The sequence below is a fragment of the Eurypyga helias genome, unplaced genomic scaffold, assembly GCF_000690775.1.
Source record: "Eurypyga helias isolate BGI_N326 unplaced genomic scaffold, ASM69077v1 scaffold31914, whole genome shotgun sequence".
Taxonomy (NCBI): domain Eukaryota; kingdom Metazoa; phylum Chordata; class Aves; order Eurypygiformes; family Eurypygidae; genus Eurypyga; species Eurypyga helias.
This window is the reverse complement of record NW_010246114.1, coordinates 1-19,860: the sequence shown is the minus strand read 5'-3', so window position 1 is coordinate 19,860 and position 19,860 is coordinate 1. Positions and strand designations below refer to the sequence as shown.

Genomic DNA, 19,860 nt, shown 5'->3' with positions numbered 1-19,860 from the left:
TCTATCCTTTTATATAAAGAATGTACCTATTTTTACTTTTTTCAATATGCTCAAAAGGCAGTGATGCCCCTTTCTCCCCCTCCCCCCCCCAACTAACAAGGAATTCTGCCCTCTTCTATTCTTCAATATTCAGTTTCAGGTCATGGTAAATGATTACACATTTAAGGGCGAGGAAACATTCCGATTTACCCATATAAAAGTATTGTTGACTCGGTGCCCTTCTGTGAACCAACTTAAAGGGGAAGGAATTAAATCTAAAACTGTAAAGCTTGAGCACTCCCACACACTTGTCTGGACAGTGGGGCTGTGAAGTAAGGCGTTGTTAATTAACCTAATAGCCGATCCTCTTTAAAATGGCAGCGAGTGAAGTTATTCTGGTTTGACCCCAAGCTTACCGTCTGGTGAATGGGACTTCCCACGAGTGGATGCTCTTTGAGGGGATCACGGTCAACACAGTGTTTGTGGTGGTGTCTTTTCATGTTGTTCTCTTCAACAAGTCTGTGTACTTGCTGATGTTTTCTGGAACTTTGCTGTGCCTTCTGCTTTGTGAAAGCCGAGGGTGGGCATTCACATCGCCTTGATTTGGGCCAGTACTGCTTTGTGTACATTCGAAGTTGCCGTAGTGGTCCAGTGTCACCACGCTTCTATCACAGAAACTTGCTACAAGTTTTGAAAATGGATTTTAAAAACAACAAACCCGTAACAAACCAACCAAACCCCAAGCCTCCTCTTGTAGCAAAGATGTGTCCAGAGTTGGAAGACTCCCTTCTGTGAAAATGGTGGTTGCAGTTCCTGAGCTTGTCTGTGCGTTTACCCTGACGATTAGATGGTTGAGTTTTGGCTGGATTTTGAACTTTGGTCTTGCCGTGCATTTTTGCATGCACTCTGAAGATCTGAACTGTCGCTGTCTCCAAGTGCCAAGAGAATGGGACTCCTTGCTCCGGCCATTTGGGATTACAGTGAAATAGTTGCGACCTATCCTGCGTGTAGTTTATGAAAAGACTGTGATGCTCATCGTATAATCTGTGGCTACAGAAGTTTACTAATTTGGGCTATTTGCCAGAAGTCTGATTTGTGTTCTGTGAAATCCAGAAAAAACCAAGCGTTCAGGAGATTAGAATTACGGACTATTTTTCAGAAGTTCCTTCAAGTGCTAACAGTGGTTTCCTGCTAACTTAAAGTTACTTTCTCAAGTGGGTTTTAAAGGTTACATTCGGTACACTAGCAGCAATACTGTCTTGTGGGCTTCCTTTTTCTCCTTTTTTCTTTTTTTTTTTCCCTTTTTCCAAAGCTTTGATACGCAAACAAAATAACCTAAGGTGTTCCTTTTTTGTGTGATAGACCCACTGCGTTATACTTTGAACTGAGTATCGATTTTCCAGATTTAAGTTTTTGTATAAACAAAAAATGCCAAGCCAAATCCCTTGATGTTTATAGTGACAACCAAAAAGAGAGGTCTGTATTTCTGGGATTGGTAATCCCTTTATTTAAAAAGCTTAAAGTATGTTTTTGTTGTACTAAACTTCTCAGTTTCTTCTTATTACTCCAGGCTCCTGCATCAGAGAAGCTCCCTGTTATGTACCTTATGGATTCCATTGTCAAGAATGTGGGAAGAGAATATCTTACTGCATTTACTAAAAACCTAGTTGCAACATTTATTTGTGTATTTGAAAAGGTATATACGCTTTCAGAAAAGTTCTGTATTCTAAGCAATATTTGTTCCTGGTAAAATAAATACATGCTTTCAGTTTGGGGTCTTCTTGGGTGGTGAACTATACAAATTGATTCGTTTTTATAAATCTCAGTACTGTATACTGTGGAGGATTATTCCGGCTGCTGTCAAGCATGTAAATTACATGTTAGCTGAAAGATGAAAAGTCTAACTTAATTTGATTTGATTCATAAATGTGTGTAATTTTCTTATCCAGGCAAGATTTTACTAACAGTATTTTGGTTACTCATTACTTACCTGGATGGACTTTGTAATGTATAGACCAATTATGAATTGTTGGTTTATTTTTAAGATAGTAAATAATCTTTATGCTCAGAATAGACTGAGAATCAGTTTCTTAGGGATTTCTCAGAGCCTCTGCTGTAGTTAGATTTTTTCCCACTTAATTCGTGATGTGCAAAGTGAGTGCTTAAACTGTGAAGGGTGAATAGTACTGACAACTGATTCTCTCCTGAGGGCCTGTGATTTGAAAATAATGGAGGGGGGCGGGGGAAGGGACTTAGAATGTATTGCTATATTACATTGCAAATGTGTGGTTTAATTTCATTCAACTTTGAAAACTGCTGCCGTATCTTTTAATTTTTGCTATTAATCTTTAAACCCAGTTAAGTAATTGTGCTTTTTCCCCAGTGAGAAAGGCAAGTCAAAGTCCAGTTTTTGGAAGGCTGGACTTGAATGGGTTTAAGTTGGATCAGAAATGAAGGGTTAACTTCTGTGATTTCCTGTATGCTATAAGAAAGTGGCATCTCGTGAATGAGATGAATGGAGCTTTTGCATATTTATCTATCATCACATATCAGCGAGGTTCTGAGCTCCCAGTATGCTTTCTGTGTGGTTGTCAGATGCAAAATGCATGATGAGATAAGAAATAGATTTGTAATAATGACCACAGAAGACTTAAAACTCCTGTGTGTAGCACAGATAGATAGGCACACACACCCTTGTGTTTTCAGTATTAAACTGTGAATGTTCTTTTACTAAGTTGCTTTTAATGCTGCAGCAGAAGCTCTGGATAATAGCTAATTTTTATAGTTTTGTAGGTTAACTGTTTACTGATCTAACGAGAACTATTTAATTAATGTGTATTAATTGTGTAAAGTGGCAGTCACTTCCAATAGCTTAATTGGTCGTGTTTAAAGATGCAAGTAGAATTCCAGCACTGCCGTTGTTACAAATTGTTTTGTCAGTAAATGGTCACTAAGGTATCTTAATGAAATCAGAGACTTCTGCTCAGTTATTTCTGCAGTGAGTTTTGTACCTTCTCATTGAAAACTGTACAGAGACAGCCCCCAGTAGCCTAGCGTAAATTATTTTTTATTGAAGTTCCTACTCCTCCCTGAAAAAAACTCTGAACTTTACAGACTACTCTGTGTCTTGCTGCAACATCTTAAAAATAAAACTGCAGCAAAACGCATCTATACAGTCAGTACTTAATGATACTGACATTAGGACAGCTGCATCTGTTTTGTCCTCAAATGTGTTGGGTTTTTTTTATTGTTTAATTGAACTGCTCAGGTTATGAGATGAACTAAATTTTGCTTTATTGTAAATCTTGAACTTGGCTGTCATGTGATAATCCAAACTCATGGTGAAGGGGTGGAATGGGCACTGGTCCTAATCTGTGGCTCACCGATGGGTCTCGTTTTGCAGCTGAACTGAAATATAATTGACTTCATTTTAGCTAATGTCCCTTTTGTTACATTTATTGGGAAAAAAAAAATCTTTCAGTGACTAAAGAGCTGAGCAAAACACCTTTTCTGTTCACAAAGTTTGTTGTTTCCTGCTTTGTTTGTCATTGTTACACTCCTCCATTCAGCACAAACACTTGAATAATGTATTGTCTCAGAGGCTGTTGCCTTTCAGCATTTTTGTTACTGTATTTTTTTCCACAGAAATTGGGCAAGTAAAATGAGAATTTTGATAATGGAAAAAATGAAAGAAAATTCTCAGAGAATGGTAATACACAATAAAACCTTCAGATGGCCTTGAAACAAGTCCACATTTGAGCTTCTGTTACCGGTTCTGTTGGTATAGATGTATGATCTGCACTGCTTATAAGTTCTGTGTAGTGAATTCAGTGTGTTAAAATGTCAAACTGTTGATAGAAATAGGAAATAAATGAAATGTAAAGTTCTACAGAAAAGTTTAAGAAATTGTTTTATATTAACTTGACAAGCCATAGAATTGTTTTATTGTTTTAGGTGGATGAAAATACTAGGAAAAGTTTATTTAAATTACGCTCCACATGGGATGATATTTTTCCTTTGAAGAAACTGTATGCACTTGATGTCAGAGTCAACTCATTAGATCCTGCTTGGCCAATTAAACCTCTGCCCCCAAATGTGAATACTTCTAGCATCCATGTGAATCCTAAGTTTTTAAATAAATCGGTAAGTTGTTGGTTTTTTTTTTTTGCGTACTGTATGAACAGATGGTAATACGTGTAGTTTTCATTGTTTGTATGCTGTTTTTTGACAATTTAGTATTTTAAGACTGAAGTATCTGACCTTTGTAGATAGGTAAGAGGAATTTCCAAATTCAGTATATTCGATGGGTTTGTATTTTATATTTCAAAACTGTATTCTAAATTTTGAGACATTGATGAATTAATACTAAATGATACACACCTTTCACAGCAGGCAAATTGTAGTGGGGCAAAACTGGTTTAGTTATATTTTGCATTAAAAAATGCAGTTTAAAACTTATGTAAACTAAGTCTCAGTACTGGATCGTGGTAACAGTTAAAGGAGCAGTTTAATGATTCCATCAGGATTTTAAATGTAACTTTTAAAATTTTGTTCTTAGCCAGAGGAATCTCCTACACCTACCTCTGCTGTCACTTCTGGTGCCTCTACTCCTCCAGCTGTTCCTGAAATGCAAAAGAATTTGACACAGGAGCAACTGATCAGGCAGCAATTGCTTGCAAAGCAAAAGCAGTTGTTAGAACTTCAGCAAAAAAAATTAGAGCTGGAGCTGGAACAGACTAAAGCACAGTTGGTGAGTAGGATAGTTGATGAAACTTTTGTAGTTGGATATCACTTTGTTGTGGACAGTACTTAGCTATACTGGTAATGGCAGTACGTGATCTTTTCCTCATGTAAGGCAAGTGTAGCTGTGTTAAGGCGAGAGCAATGCAAATTGATACCGAATGCCTGAACAGTATGTTACCCTTAAGAATTAGCACTTGGAATAGAGATCAGAGAAAGTGAAGTTTTTAACTTCTCTCCAAAAAGATGCCTGCCTATGATCCTTGTCTTCCACCTCTTGGGACTTAGAGCAAGCCAGACTCTTTGAAATACAATTGCTCTTGGAGAACAAGGAAGTCTGATCGTTGGAAACCAAGTCACTTTCCTCATTAGGTCAGGTTGGTTTGATACCACCGTACAGAGGTGGTGGTGAAGCAGTATTGTTTGACATTCATAACTGAAAGTCTTCTATATTGACAGTTGATGATACCAAAATAAAGGATCTTTAGTGTAGAAATATAGAGAATTGGAAAGTGTAGAAATGGGAGAATTGGATACCTGGCAGCTTAGTTTCCTTGAGCATGTAGAATATATAGAAAGATGCCATAATGGGAACACGTACCTAAGTGACATCCTTTCCAGTATTGACATCGTAGTACTGATTTTGCATTGTGTTTGATGTTTTTTGTAATGGTACTGCATTATTTTAGCACTTGTAATTGGTAATTAATGGGTCATTTTCAGTTAAATGGCTGAATCTCATAACTGTCAAGACATTATAGCTTTGGTTTTGAGACAAACTATGACCATCTCTGGGTAGGAATTGTGTCATGCAGATTAATGCTGGATTTTTTTTCCTATTTCAGGCTGTATCTCTCAGTGTTCAGCAAGGGTCATCTACGATAGCTTCCGTTCCAGCACCTTCCAAGCAACACATGTCTCCCACACCTCATATGACAGTTAAACCACCTCATCAGACTGCTGTGCAATCCGAAAAAACCAAACCATCCCCGAGTCCTCCACTTCATGATACCAAAATAGTAAATAGGGATCCTAGACTTAATAGGATGGCTCAACATTCTTCTCATGCTAAAGATCAATCTCATAGGAAAGAATTTTCACCTAACACAACCAGTCAGTCTGATACCAAGACAAACAAAACAACACAGGCTGAAAAACAAAACTTGACAAAGCAAGAAAAAGTGAAAACAAGTGAAAAAACACAGAAGAAAGAACTTGACCAGTCAGAATCAAAATCTAAATCGCCATCCCCTTTAAAAAATAAGCTACCCAATACTAAAGATACTAAACCCCAGGAATGTGAAAGCACAAAAGTATCTGAAATTAGTAAGCGGGATCCAAGACTGAAGAAGCATCTTCAAGATAAGTCAGACGGCAAAGAGGAGGAGGTGAAGGAAAAGAGAAGAAATGCAGAGAAGAAAGAAAAAGAGGAACATAAGACATGTGAACATAGACCAGCAGGCAGCAGAAATAAAGTGATTAACGGTGCTGTTCAGAAACAAGACACGACTACAGAGGAGTCAGAAAAACAGCCTGTAAAACAAGGGAGATCGAGTAGAAAGCGGTCACGATCACGCTCTCCCAAGGCACGGTCACCATCTACACATTCCCCAAAAAGACGAGAGAGGAGGTCACCCAAAAGAAGACTGAGGAGTTTATCTCCCACTTCATCAACTCCTAAAACTGGAAAGATACGTCAGGTAGGCCCTAAGCAGTCTCATCCTGAAGAGGGCACGCAAGCAGCAAGAGATGAAAGAAATTCTAATAAGAGAAGTGCTAAACAAGAGGTGCGCGATCCAAGGAGAGTGAAAAAAGCTCAAGAAGACAGGCCCCAAGAGTCCGCAAGCCAGCATTCTACAAAAGCTTCTCCTGATCCAAAGGAGAATGCAGAAAACTGGCAAGGATCCAAATCAGGAAAGAGGTGGAAATCTGGTTGGGAAGAGAATAAAAAGTAAGTTACAATCTTCTAAACAACGCCTGTGTGAAGTCAGTGGAATTTCTACTGCTGACTTCAGTACAGTCAGCTTGGGGAAGCAATGTTCATGTTGTTAAGGCTGATAAGTTAACTTATTTCTACTAATGACATACGGAAATTGTGCCTACTTAGATGCTAAGGTGGTAGTGATGTTTCACCATGATCAGTTCCAATAGGAATGGAACAGCTATGTGCTGGGTAATGAAGTAATGTCTATTTTAAATGTATTCTTGCTTCTAGCTCTCAGCAGAGTGAAGAACACCAGACGCTTGGTAAATCCCCTCACCAAAGACACCGGGAAAACTGGCCTGCTGGTAAAGGAGTTCTGTCGCCCCGAGCACCAAAGCAGCAGCACCGGTTAAGTGTGGATGCTAATTTACAGATTCCCAAAGAATTGACTTCTGCAAGCAAGAGAGAATTACTTAAGAAGGTAATATTAATAAATCTATCTTTATAGAAGTGTCCTGGATGTAGATTGCTTTTCTTTTTTGAAGTCTAAACTTTAACTTTATATTGTAGGCCAATGAACGCTTAACATCTGGTGAAATAACTCAAGATGAATTCCTTATGGTAGCTCATCAAATCCGACAGCTGTTCCAGTATCAGGAAGGAAAGCACAGATGTAATGTCTGGGATAGCCCTACAGATGAAAAGTGTGGTTTGAAAAAGAAACCTCTTTTATCGGATGCAGAATTAACATATTATGAACATAAGGCTAAACTAAAAAGAACCCAAGTTCAGCATTCATTGTCAAGGCTTGATCTGTTGGATCCTGATGATATTTTGGATTATCATTTGCCTGACGCATTGCTTTCTGGAATAGAATGTGAGCAAGCAAAAGCCAAGCGTGGAGTACAGTTTGACAGAAAAGAACCGTTTGGAGAAAGGTCAAGGAGACACTCTCCTGTAAGCGGCACTAAGAGACCTTTTCCTGATAACCTCTCACCGCTCGAGAGTCGGCGAAGACTTGAGGAACAAAATGCTACTAAAGGAGCAAGAGGTTCTAAGAACTTTGATCCTTACGACAGCTGGGGAGAATCAGATGAATTGAGAGATGCTCTCAGACAACAGGGGAAAAGCACAACAGAGTTCCAGAAAATAGATGGTGATGCAATCTGCAGATTTGATAATCGTGAAGAAAGACAGCTCCTTGGGCAAGCTGGTATGTGGTTTTCCTTTATTTTATAGCTGTAAAATCATTGTCGAGAGTTTAGTGAATGGTTGTCTGGTTCTGTTTTTTTTCAGGTGTTCGGGAGGAACCAAGATCACCATTCAGTGAACGTTTCAAAAGAGCTAGATATGAAGATCCAGAGAAAGCACCATTTCCAGAAAGTCCAGGATCAAGATTTGGAGGCATTGAAGCAAAGCAGAGGATAACTGCCCTAATGGAAGACAGACCTCTGTTTGATGGCTCACCTAGACAGGCTGCTGCACGGGTTGGGGTAGATGGACAAGGAAGTCCTTTTGTTGATGGTCCCGCTGCTGGTTCAAGTTCCAGAATTGATGGGCCACCTGGACAGGCTGCGATGAGATTTGAGGGGCCTTTGGTGGGGGCAGCTGCATCGCAGTTTGATGGACCGCTGGCAGGAGCTGGGGGAGCGGGACCCTTAAGATTTGATGGGCCACCAGGGCAGCTGGCAGGGGCCCTGAGGTTTGAAGGACCCCCAGGACAGGTTGGTGGAGGAGGTCCACTGAGGTTTGAGGGACCTCTTGGGCAGATAGGTGGGCCTCTGCGGTTTGAGGGGCCAGCAGGGCAGCCTGTAGGTGGTCCTAGATTTGAAGGACCTGGAGTTGGTCTCAGGTTTGACGGGCCCCGTGGTCAGCCTTCAGGTGGTCTCAGGTTTGAGGGGCCTCATGGTCAACCTCTGGGGCCTCGAGGTCAACCAGGGGGTGGTCTCAGGTTTGAGGGACCCCATGGTCAGCCCTTGGGGCCTCATGGTCAACCAGGGGGTGGCCTCAGGTTTGAGGGGCCACATCTACAGCCACTGGGGCCCCATGGTCAACCTGGAGGTGGCCTCAGATTTGAGGGACCACATGGTCAGCCTATGGGGCCACATGGACCATCAGGCGGTGGGCTCAGGTTTGAGGGGCCTCATGGACCATCTGGTGGTGGGCTCCGATTAGAAGGACCCCATGGGCAGCCAGGTGTAGGTCCTAGGTTGATTGATGGACCAGTACATCAGGGAGCTGGTGGACTTAGATTTGATGGTCCTCTTGGTCGGGCTGGCCCGAGATTTGATGGTTGTCATGCAGCTGGATTTGATGGTCAGCCTGGACAGTTGGCTCTCTTGCAAAGATTTGATGGAATTCATGGACAGCCTGGTCCAAGATTCGAAAGGGCGCCTGGCCAGCAGGCACAAGCACGATTTGATACAGCCTTACCTCAACGATTTGATGGACCTCACCAGCCAGCCTCTAGATTTGACTTGCCCCTTGGCCTTCAAGGTGCACGTTTCGAAAATGTAGCCAACCATCCTGCCTCAAGACTGGAAATGGCACCATATGGACAAGGTGGTCCGTTTGTCGAGCATCCCAGCCAGGGCTACAATGGACCATCTCATGGGATGCAGTTCCAGAGGCCTGATTTATTTGATGGTTCACCTGGACCAAATTTCAGTGGGCCAGCTGGACCAGGAGCACAGAATTTCCCACTGAGAGCAGCCGGACATTACTTTGATGAAAAGGGTCTTCAGGGTCCTCAGTATGGGAACTTCAATAACATGCCCATGGGAAGCGGTCAGGTAAGAGCTGATTGTGTTCAGTGCTTTGTGGAACAGTTTGTGTAGACAATTAATGGGTTTTCTTCCTCTAAAACACTGGAGGTTTTTCTGAAGAGCTGGCAGGCTCTGCACCAGTTTCAAAAGTCATTCCTTTTCAGTAGTTTCTAGAGAATTGAAGGACATGCATTGCTGTTTTTTTAAGAATCTGGTTTTAGGAATTAAAACAAAATAGTGGATCTTTACAGTCGCTTTGCATCTGAGAACATGAAAGAGAAATCAGTATTTTTAACTTCAGAACAAAACTGGGTAATTGGAAGCCTGTGGCCTTTTCATTAAACTTGCACAAAAGTGAATTCCGTATAAAACATGAAAAATAATGTAAGTGGATATACATGATTAATTTTTCTAAGATGTTGAGAAAAAGAGTGGGCCAAAATAATTCTGTTGTCTTTTTGCAGCAGTTAGTACAGGTGCCATGTCATTTTTAAAGAGATAGCCACAACCTGGGGGAGTGGAGAAGGAAAGGGGCAATCTTTAATCATCTGGGCAGCAGCGTGTTTTCTGAGTTTTGGTGTCTTTGCTGTTGCCCGTTGGAAATACTCTCTCCAGAGGGAGAAAATGATACTGTACCTCAGTGAAAACGCTGTCATTTCCTTCAGTAGATTAGAGATTTTAGAGAGTGTTTTTCATTTGGGGGATAATCATTGAACATGAAGAGTTAACCTGATTGTATGAAAGCGGGTTGTGTGTCATGCTAACCTCTGATGTGATAAAATTTTAAGCAACATAAACTTTTTGTAAATCCAGAAAGTCAATCAGGAACACGCCCTCCCTCCCCCCATTTTTATTACAAGCTTGTTCTGGTTTTCTGTCTGAAGTTAATGTACCTGGTTGGCTGAAAAGTCCTGCTTTCCAGGTGTGTTTCGTGTGGTGTGTGCTGTTTCAGTTCTTACATAAGGATTAATAGTGGAATTTGTTAACAGACATTTATCAGTTTCTTGGTTCTCATGCTGATGAGCTCCGTTTTGGTAAACACTGACAATTCAAAAGGAAGTACTGTGTTTGGAAAATTTGATTGAAAGCTTGATAGGCAGTAGGAAATATTTAAAAAGCATTTAAGTGTTAGGCAAAATGAATGTTCGGAAATCTTTTTAGTGGGAAATGGAAATGAAAAAAAATCATGTAGTCATTCGTGGACCGTTTGATAACAAACTGACGTAGTTCACTCCTGGAAGGGATTTAATATATATAAAATTATTGACAAATGTCTAGAAGTTATTAACTTAGATGCCTGCTTTCACAGGTTTCTCTCATGTCTGCTCAACCAGGGCATTATGGCCAAGGCCAACAGTATTTGCCAAATCCTGGGAGTTTTCTTCAGAACCCTGCAGGTGTGTAACAAAATAATCAATTTCTTTTTATTTCTTGTGGGTTGTTCTGTTTGTTAGTGGCCACAAAAATTACCCCTTTGTAATGTCCTGGTGCACTAGGTTTGAGTGGACTGAGGGGAGGCTTCTCAGTGAGGTGGCCATAGATGGAATAGGTTACTGGAACAGGTTGCCCAGAGAAGCTGTGGATGCCCCATCCCTGGATGTCTTCAAGGCCAGGCGGGATGAGGCTTGGAGCAACCTGGTCTAGCGGAAGGTGTCCCTGCCCATGGCAGGGGGATTGGAACTGGATGGTCTTTAAGGTCCCTTCCAACTCAAACCATTCCATGATTCAATGTGGTTTCTGTAGTATTTTCATCACTTCAGGGATTTCCCTCAAACAGTGAAGGTTTTCATTAGTTTTCATTAACCGTGTGTTTTTGGTATGTAGTTGTGCTAAAAAAAAAAATACACTTTTGTCTGCTTTTCCTGAAGGTGCCAGTCTGTAGGGCTGGTTTGTGTTTGCCAGTGTGTGTAAACGTGCCCAGTATACGAATGGTTTGTAATGAAAAGCTTCTATAAAGTTATAAGTGATTAAAGTAGGTAGTGAAGTTGATGGGTCCCAGTGAAATATTCAGGCATAAAATGAGGAAAATACTATGCTGAGCAGCCAGCTTAGCGCTTCAGAACACATTATGGAGGAAGTTGTTGCATGGGAAGAAATTAGCCAAGGACTAGACATAACACAAACCGTTGATAAATAGTTGGAAGAAACAGGAGGCAGAAGGAAAAGTGTGATGTGAACTATGCAGATAAAAGTGCAGCATATTTCTGAAGTGAATCTTTTGTCTCCTTTAATGCTGCTGTTTTTCCCTAGGAGCCCTTCCACATTCATACCCTGATAACCACCTTGGACAGGTTGATGTCAACGAATTGTTTGCTAAACTGCTGAAAACAGGGATCCTCAAACTATCAAAAACTGATTCAACTTCAGCACGTATGTATATCCATTATGTTCTGACTACTCAGTTTATCCCCAGTTGAAGTGTAAAGCTAAGTATAAGAATTTTTGTAAACTACTGAATCTTTTTTAAATTGAACTTTGGTTTTGGGAAGGAATTTCGTGGGTGTGATCGAGTAGATTTTTAAGTACCCCTGTTTAATTTTGCCTCAGCCTTTCACAATAAGGCCAGTTGTTCTCTGGGTACCCAGGCCCCTGAGCTGGAAGACAGGGATGGAGACCACAATGAAGCCCCCATAACCTAAGGGGAAATGGTTAGCGACCTGCTAAACCGCTTAGACCACTAAAGACTGCACACAAGTCCTTGAGGCTGGGTGGGATCCCCCCAGGGGTGCTGAGGGATCTCGTAGAAGTGCTCACTCAGCCTCTGTCCATCATCTCTCAGCAGTCCTGGCTAACTAGGGAGGTCCCACTGGAATGGAGGTTAGCTAATGTGATGCCCATCTGCCAGAGGGGGGGATCCAGGGAATTTACAGGCCTGTCAGTCTGACCTCAGTGCCAGGGCAGGTTATGGAGCAGATCATCTTGAGTGCCGTCATGTGGCACAGGCAGGACAACCAGGTGATCAGGCCCACTCACCATGGGTTTATGGAAGGCAGGTCCTGCTTGACCAACCTGATGTCCTGCTATGACAAGGTGACCTGATTAGTGGATGAGGGAAGGGCTGTGGATGCTGTCTGCCTAGATTTTACGAAGCCTTTCACACAGTTTCCCACACCATACTCCTGGAGAAACTGGCTGCTTATGGCTTAGATGGGTGTGCTCTTTGCTTGGTAAAAAACTGGCTGGATGGCTGGGCCCAAAGAGTTGTGGTGAACGGAGTTAAATACGGTTGGCGGCCGGTCACACATGGTGTTGCGCAGGGCTCAGTGCTGGGGACGGTTCTGTTTAATGTCTTTACTAATGACCTGGACTCAGCACTGGTGAAGCTGCACCTCGAATCCTGTATTCAGTTTTGGGTCCCTGAAAGAAAGACATTGAGGTGCTGGAGCGTGTCCAGAGCAGGGAATGGAGCTGGGGAAGGGTCTGGAGCACAAGTCCTGTGGGGAGCATCTGAGGGAGCTGGGGTTGTTCAGCTGGAGGAGAGGAGGCTCAGGGAAGACCTTATCACTCTCTACAACTGCCTGAAAGGAGGGTGCAGAGAGGTGGGGTTGGTCTCTTCTCCAAAGTGACAAGTGATGGGACAAGAGGAAATGGCCTGAAGTTGTGGCAGGAGGGGTTTAGACTGGATATTAGGAAAGATTTCTTCCCTGAAAGGGCTGTCAGGCATTGGAGTGGGCTGCCCAGGGAGGTGGTGGAGTCACCATCCCTAGAGGGATTTAAGAGACACATGGATGAGTTGCTTAGGGACATGATTTAGGGTGGACTTGGCAGTGTTAGGTTAATGTTTGGACTTGATGATCTTAAAGGTCCTTCCCAACCTAAACGATCCCTTGATTCTGTGATCTGTAGGCTTCAGCTGTCAGATCAGTCTGTCTTTGGTGAGGTGCCTGGGTTACTTGATTAGTCAGATTCTTGTCAGTTTTTGAACTGTTTCTGTTCTCTGAAGACTGAATTTTAATGCCAAAGACTGTTTTCCTTAATTGAAATTCTCTAACTTGCAGTGTCTTTATCCTCTTAAAATTATGTTAGATGCCTGACTTAGTTATTACAGGCTTGTATTTTAGCCTAGTCAGATCATATTTATTAATACTGGAATAAACTTTCAGTGGTATGTCATTTTTTTCTGATGATGTACTGAATTTTTGATAAAATTATGTCTTTATACTTTGTAGAAGTGAATGAAACATCAGCCCATCCAGCTGCTGAAGAGGAAGACGATGATCAGAATGAGGATCAAAATGTCCCAGACCTCACTAACTTCGTGGTTGAAGAACTTAGACAGTGCGTATCATAGAATTAAGTTTACAGGGCAGTAAGAATGATGACACGGCAGTATCATGACACTGAATCCAAGACACCTGAGAGCTTTGGGGGTCATGTTGTGACTAAACAGGGCCTGCAGTTTTTATGTTAACCTTGGAGAACTGGGGGGGGGAGGAAGAGGGATAATTAACCTGGGAAAACTATATTTGCGTAAGTTGCATGTTGTTACCTAATCAGCATGGTTGTGATGCGTACTGAAGTCAGTGTTTTTTCCTTTGTTACTGCTGATTTTATCACTTTTGTGGTAGTTTGCAAAGCTGAGCTGTATGCAAGAGTTACTGTTTTACGCACTATGATGTGATGAAGCCAGTAGGCGCGAAACACAATGCGAGTTTATCATGAATAGTTAATATGAGCCCATTGTTTCTGAATGTTTCAGTTGTGTCATGAAAATAGGAAGAATTGAGCTGCATTGTGTGCTTTAACCTTGCAGTAGGTTTGTGCTTTTCCTCTATTCTTGTGGGCACGAGAAGCAACTTACTGTGAGGAAGTTTTTGCCTGTTTCTTTTCAAACAAATGTTAAGACTTTCTTTTCCTTTTTGTAGGCGTTATGATTGTGTTATAAATCGACTGTACACTGGAATACAGTGTTACTCATGTGGAATGAGATTCACTACGTCGCAGACAGACGTTTATGCGGATCATTTGGATTGGCATTATCGTCAGAACCGGACAGAGAAAGATGTTAGCAGAAAAATTACACACCGAAGGTGGTACTACAGCTTAACGGTGAGTAATGCAGTGTGTCTCGGTGAATTACAGGCCAGACACTGTTTACATGTGTGCTGTAGGATTGCAGTTGACCTTGGCCTTTGGTAAACGATGGTGTCTTAGATATTTCAAGTAGTTTTTGTGAATGCCTGTCAAAACACAAAAGGCAGTTACATGGTGAACAACAAGCAGTTTGAAACTGTCGGTACTGTTTTGATCTCAGTGAGAATGGAATGGAAATTGAAGGCTAGTGGCCCTTCTGCAAAAAACTGGAAGCGTAGCATTGTGAGAAGGCACGGGCTGTGCTAATGCTGCATGCGAGGAGCATTTCCGTTTTAATGAAGTCAGATTAAATTACTTCATTAAATGGACTTCATTCATATTTGGTAATGAAGTACCAAATGTGGTACTTTGGGGATGGTGGGGTTTTCCTGATTTTTTTTTGGTCAGTGTCTGAGTGTGAATGAAAACTTCTTCCTTAGGACTGGATTGAATTTGAAGAAATAGCCGATCTAGAGGAGCGTGCAAAAAGCCAGTTTTTTGAAAAAGCTCACGAAGAGGTGGTGCTGAAGACGCAAGAAGCTGCAAAAGAGAAGGAGTTTCAGAGTGTGCCTGCTGGACCAGCTGGGGCAGTGGAGGTGAGTTTCAGCCTTTCTCAGCGCAGATACTGAGGGTGAGCTAGCACTTAAAGAAGTTTACAGCATTCTTCCAAACAGTGGGCTGTATGTAGGCTGAAGTCTTGTTTTTTGGACCTCTGTGCAGCCACTTTGTAGGTGGTCTGTTTGTGTGTGTTAGGGTTGTTTCCCAGTGGCAGATAGTGGTATAAACCACCTATAGTTAAAAAAATCTACACCCACTGGTATTCCATTGTTTTAGTAACACTGAAATGGGAAAAGCGTTAATTTACTGAGTGCTTCCATAGAAAGAGTAAATAGAGGAAGGGAATTGGAACTGGTCCTTTGTCATTCAAAGGGTTTACTGGGTTTTTGATACTTTCACACAGAAATGTCTTTTTCTGTAGAAGATGGGCATTAGGACAAAGAAATATCTTGGTCAAATACCAGTGGATCTGTACTTTGGTAGATGAACTGGTGTTGTAATCAAATACAAATGCTGGTAGAATTACAATCTAGTTTTATATGCTGAAACTCTAAAAAACTAGCTATCCAGCCACGAAGGCCTTTGTTTTAATTTTAAAAAGTACCTTTTGTGCTTTGTTCCCAGAGTTGATTATTTTTGCACAGGAGCACTAAAAATGTTAATACATCATCTAGAAGTGTTGCCTTTTTAATTTGAGACTTCAGGTTAAGGGGAAGAGTTAATATAATGCCATAAATGAAATGAATTAAATCCCTTCACTGAATCGCCTTACGTGACAGGAAAACAGCATTAGGTTGTTAGAGCAGACACTTCCTAGCTCAAAGGGCAGAGCTTGTGCTCTTCAAGTGACAAAGAGTCTTTACGGCCAGATGATGATCATTGCTCAGTCTGCAAACTATACTCCAATCATTTTTAATTAAGAAGTTTTCTGTCTGCGAAGAAAATAACCTCTGTCCTGACTAAAACCAGCACAACCTTTAACGTGTGGCGGGAAGATCGTGTTCTAGTCTTCATGTATTTATCTTACTTTAAAAGAAACTTGTTTGACTCTTACTAGGTTCTTGAAGTTTGTGTGTTCAGTAAGTTGTTGGAATAGCCTCATTTATCACTTACTCCATAACTTTTCAGAGCTGTGAAATTTGCCAAGAGCAATTTGAGCAATATTGGGATGAGGAAGAGGAAGAGTGGCACCTGAAGAATGCCATCAGAGTAGATGAAAAGGTAACCTGATCTTATCTACCTCTGATACTTTTTATAGTAAAAAAAAAAAACCGTGAGGGCCAAGTGGGTTTTCTTCTGTCCTAAAGGATTCCCATGGTAGTTCTCCTGGCTTGCATTTACGTAAATATCTCAACCTTGGGAAGTGAATGAAGTCCCGGTACCATCAGTATGGGCTCGCTAGCCTTCCCTTACACTGCAGTGCTAAATGAAAAGCGTCTCTGTATATGGGTGTAGATACTGGTTCAGTTATTTCTGTGGGCAGCTGTACACATATCATTCCCAACCTTACCAATAGTTGTAGTAACTCCTCCTAAATAAACATACACAAAACCTCTTCCCAGACACATCTGACACCTTGCTTGGCCATTGTTTTTCAAGAGAAATCGTGTGATAGGTGGAATTGACACTGTTCTGTTCATAACCAACTGTAGTTTATTTTTGTCTCTAAATGCGTAACAATTCTTTTTCAGATTTACCATCCATCTTGCTACGAAGATTACCAAAAAGTGAGTGAACCCTTCTTACTTCTGGAAGCATTTTGCTTTTGGTTTGTTTGCTTGATTTCTGACTTTGCAGGGAGCAGGTGTGTTCAGAATGTGCTACCCCTGTCTCTTGCCTGTGACTGGACAAGGACCGAAAAGGCCTTGGGCATGGCGAGTTTGTAATACAGACTGAGCTAAGGTGTATTCCTTCTTGACATGTACCCTGACAGCTTGTGTGTCACGCAGCACCAGAGCAAAACCAGGGTTTGGAAACACATCCTGCGTTTGTGTTGGGTAATGTGCATCGTCTTAGGGGATTGCAGGAACGGAGTAAATGGGTGTTGGTGTGCGCAACATTTTTAACGCTTTGGGGGTTCCAGTTCCCCTGGGGATAGCAAGGAATTAGTTTATGGTAATGTGTTGTGCATTTCATCACTCCTTGGATGATACTTTTTCAGAGTAATTGTGAAAAAGTAATGCTATTAGAGAATAAGTCTGTTTTCTTAGCATCTTGATAAAGTTTGGGTTTTGCATGCCTGATGATCAATGTGTTCGCATTTTGAAAAAGCGTAAAATAACCTAAACCTGGTTGTTTAAATGTGCTATTGCTCCATTGACTTTCACTTTGCAGACGTCATCATTTGACTGCACGCCATCTCCCAGCAAGACTCCTGTAGAAAACCCACTAAATATAATGTTGAACATTGTTAAACAAGAAACACAGGAGTCCTGTGACTCGCCTCAAGTCAAAGAAGAACCTGATGACACCCCCACTGCCTGTGCAGAAGAGAGCACACCTGCATCTGCAGATGTTAAAACAGAACCTGAGGAGACTCTTTGAGATAGGGATTTTTTTTTTTTTTTTTTTTTTTACAGAAGAGCTTCTGTGTTAACTCTGGAAGGCAAATACTTTTTATATGAAATAAAAACGTTCGACTGAGGCAGGGCCTCAACTACTCTTTGGTTAATAAATACATTTTGGTATTTGAATCTATTGCCTGCACTGTTTCAGGTGTCATTGTGTGAAAGTTGTGTAGATGCGTGAAAATTTAATTAAATGAAACGGTATATGTAAAAAATGTACAATTTTCACTTGTTGAAATGTAAATTATAAATAAAAAGATATTTTTGCTATATATGGAGTGTAACGTTTATGCACACCATCAAATGGAGACAGTGTTTCTGTACTTTTTTTCAGTTTAAATGCAATTGAAAAGAACTTTGGCTCAGTAAGGTTCAGAAAAGTGAGAGGAAATAACTTCCTTCAGTTTTCCCTTAGGTGGGGTATCAAGGGAAGCAGTGCAGGAACTCCTCAGACATCCCTAGATTTCTTTTCTTTTTAAACTTACTTGGACAAACTTAACATATCCAGATATTTAACAACAAAATTAAAACATAAAAAAACACCCCCCCAAAAAAAATACAAAAAAAAACCCCACAAAAAGACAGTTTTGGGTAGAAGGGGAAAATTTAACAAACCAACCGGAGTGCTTGATCGTGAACACAAGTGCCAACAAAAATTAACATACCAGGATGCCTGGTAGTTAAGACCTTTTTAATTAATTTCTTTTTTCCATTAGTCATGTAAGGATTTAATACAGCTGAACAAACTTAACGTTATGGGGGGGAGTGGATGTAAGAATGCTCATTTTTGAAACATGGTTAATTTTTTTTTTTTTGCTTATGACTGGACTTAGATGGTAAACCAGATATCCTGAGATGTTAATATTTCTTACATGTAATAAATAAAATTAAGCATATCTTTGAGTGTGAGTCTCTTCCTTTCAGTAATGGGTTTGTGTGGCTGGCATGTTTGTGGAGTTGGAAGTAACACAACTGTGTGTCTCGGTACGATGTGCATTTAATGTTTATTCACTCTGCCGTGTGTGTAGTGCATATGTTTAAAGCTGCTGAGAGCGAGACGTAAGCACGAAAAGTCAGTGCTGTCCCAGCCCTAGTGTATTATTCCTGCAGCGAGGATACTTGGGAGATCAGAATTCACCCATAGCAAGTAGAAATAACGAGCCGTGAAGGTGATTTTGTTGGCTCCAACGCTTCTCAGCTTCACAACCAGGCTTGGAGCCTTTTTTAAGGTGTGAATTCCTTATTTAGGGTTGTGGCTGCATTGTGTGCCCTGTTCTAGATGTCAGCTGCAAAAATAACGGGTTGGAGGAGGTCTGGAGGAACAAAATAGTGGGGATGGATTGGGGATGAGGAGACGCATCAGAGGTCGGACGGTGTGGTGGTGTGTGCGGCTGCTGGCTGTGCTGTGGGGAGTTACCCCTTACCCTCGTGTTACTTGTCGCAACTTCCTCCTGGAGCAGGGATGTGGGCTTGGCCCAGTTGTTGCCGTGTCCTGGAATACTGTAAGCTTCCCTTAAATCGTACAAACTGAAATTCAAGAGGCGATTGAGCAGAGAAGTGATGTCTAAATGCAGAAGGCTGTTGGTGAATGGGAACCAATGACTATCTACTAGGGATGGAACAAGAAGAGAGGCCTACAAGTTGCAGCAGGAGGATTTATGGCAACTTTCTAATGACAAGCGTAGTTAAACTCTAAACGGACCTTACTTGGTCTGTGTAATTCTCAGTGCACACCAGTAAATCTGATTTGGAAGGACTCGCCCTGCCTGGAAGAGGGACTCTGGAAATGCAGAGTGTTTCCTTTCACCCCATCAAAGGAAACCGGCTTCCTTCAGGGCACAGCTGCTTTGGCTAAGGGGTGAGGAGCAGGGAAAAGCCATCCCCTTGTGCCCTTCCAGTGTGCTGGTGCAGAGAGGGAGGGTTAACGCATCCAAACTGGGACTGGAGAGGGATTACCCTGCAGAGAGACCAGGCACAGTTTAAATAACCTCTTGGTCAGTACGTCGCTGATGGTTTTAAGAGAGGAGGATACTGATTTGGTACACTTCTCTCTGAGGAATGCCACAGAGACACTGGCCCAGGGCTACCAAAACCCACCACCCTGCAATGCAAGTTCTCCCACGCCATCCTTTCCCTGCTATCCTACCCCTCATGTGCTATGGCCTTCCACAGGTAACTTCATCGCCGCTCATACCCCCAGCCACGCCGGGCTCCGCCGCCCCGGCCCCGCGCTCTCCCCTCGCCCCCTGAGGCG

The 19,860-nt window shown here is 41.7% G+C and overlaps 1 protein-coding gene across 1 annotated transcript; it reads left to right on the top strand.

The window, feature by feature from the left end:
• The first annotated feature begins 1,551 nt into the window (after positions 1–1,551).
• PCF11 (PCF11 cleavage and polyadenylation factor subunit) lies at positions 1,552–17,871 on the top strand. The gene is made up of 15 exons (XM_010150290.1): positions 1,552–1,675; positions 3,934–4,122; positions 4,538–4,729; positions 5,565–6,670; positions 6,935–7,124; positions 7,214–7,856; positions 7,940–9,435; positions 10,718–10,805; positions 11,659–11,778; positions 13,578–13,686; positions 14,274–14,457; positions 14,922–15,077; positions 16,168–16,260; positions 16,731–16,766; positions 17,374–17,871. The coding sequence occupies exons 1-15, from the start codon at positions 1,577–1,579 to the stop codon at positions 17,581–17,583; spliced, it is 4,911 nt and encodes a 1,636-aa protein (XP_010148592.1). The 5' UTR covers positions 1,552–1,576; the 3' UTR covers positions 17,584–17,871.
• The last annotated feature ends 1,989 nt before the right edge of the window (positions 17,872–19,860 follow it).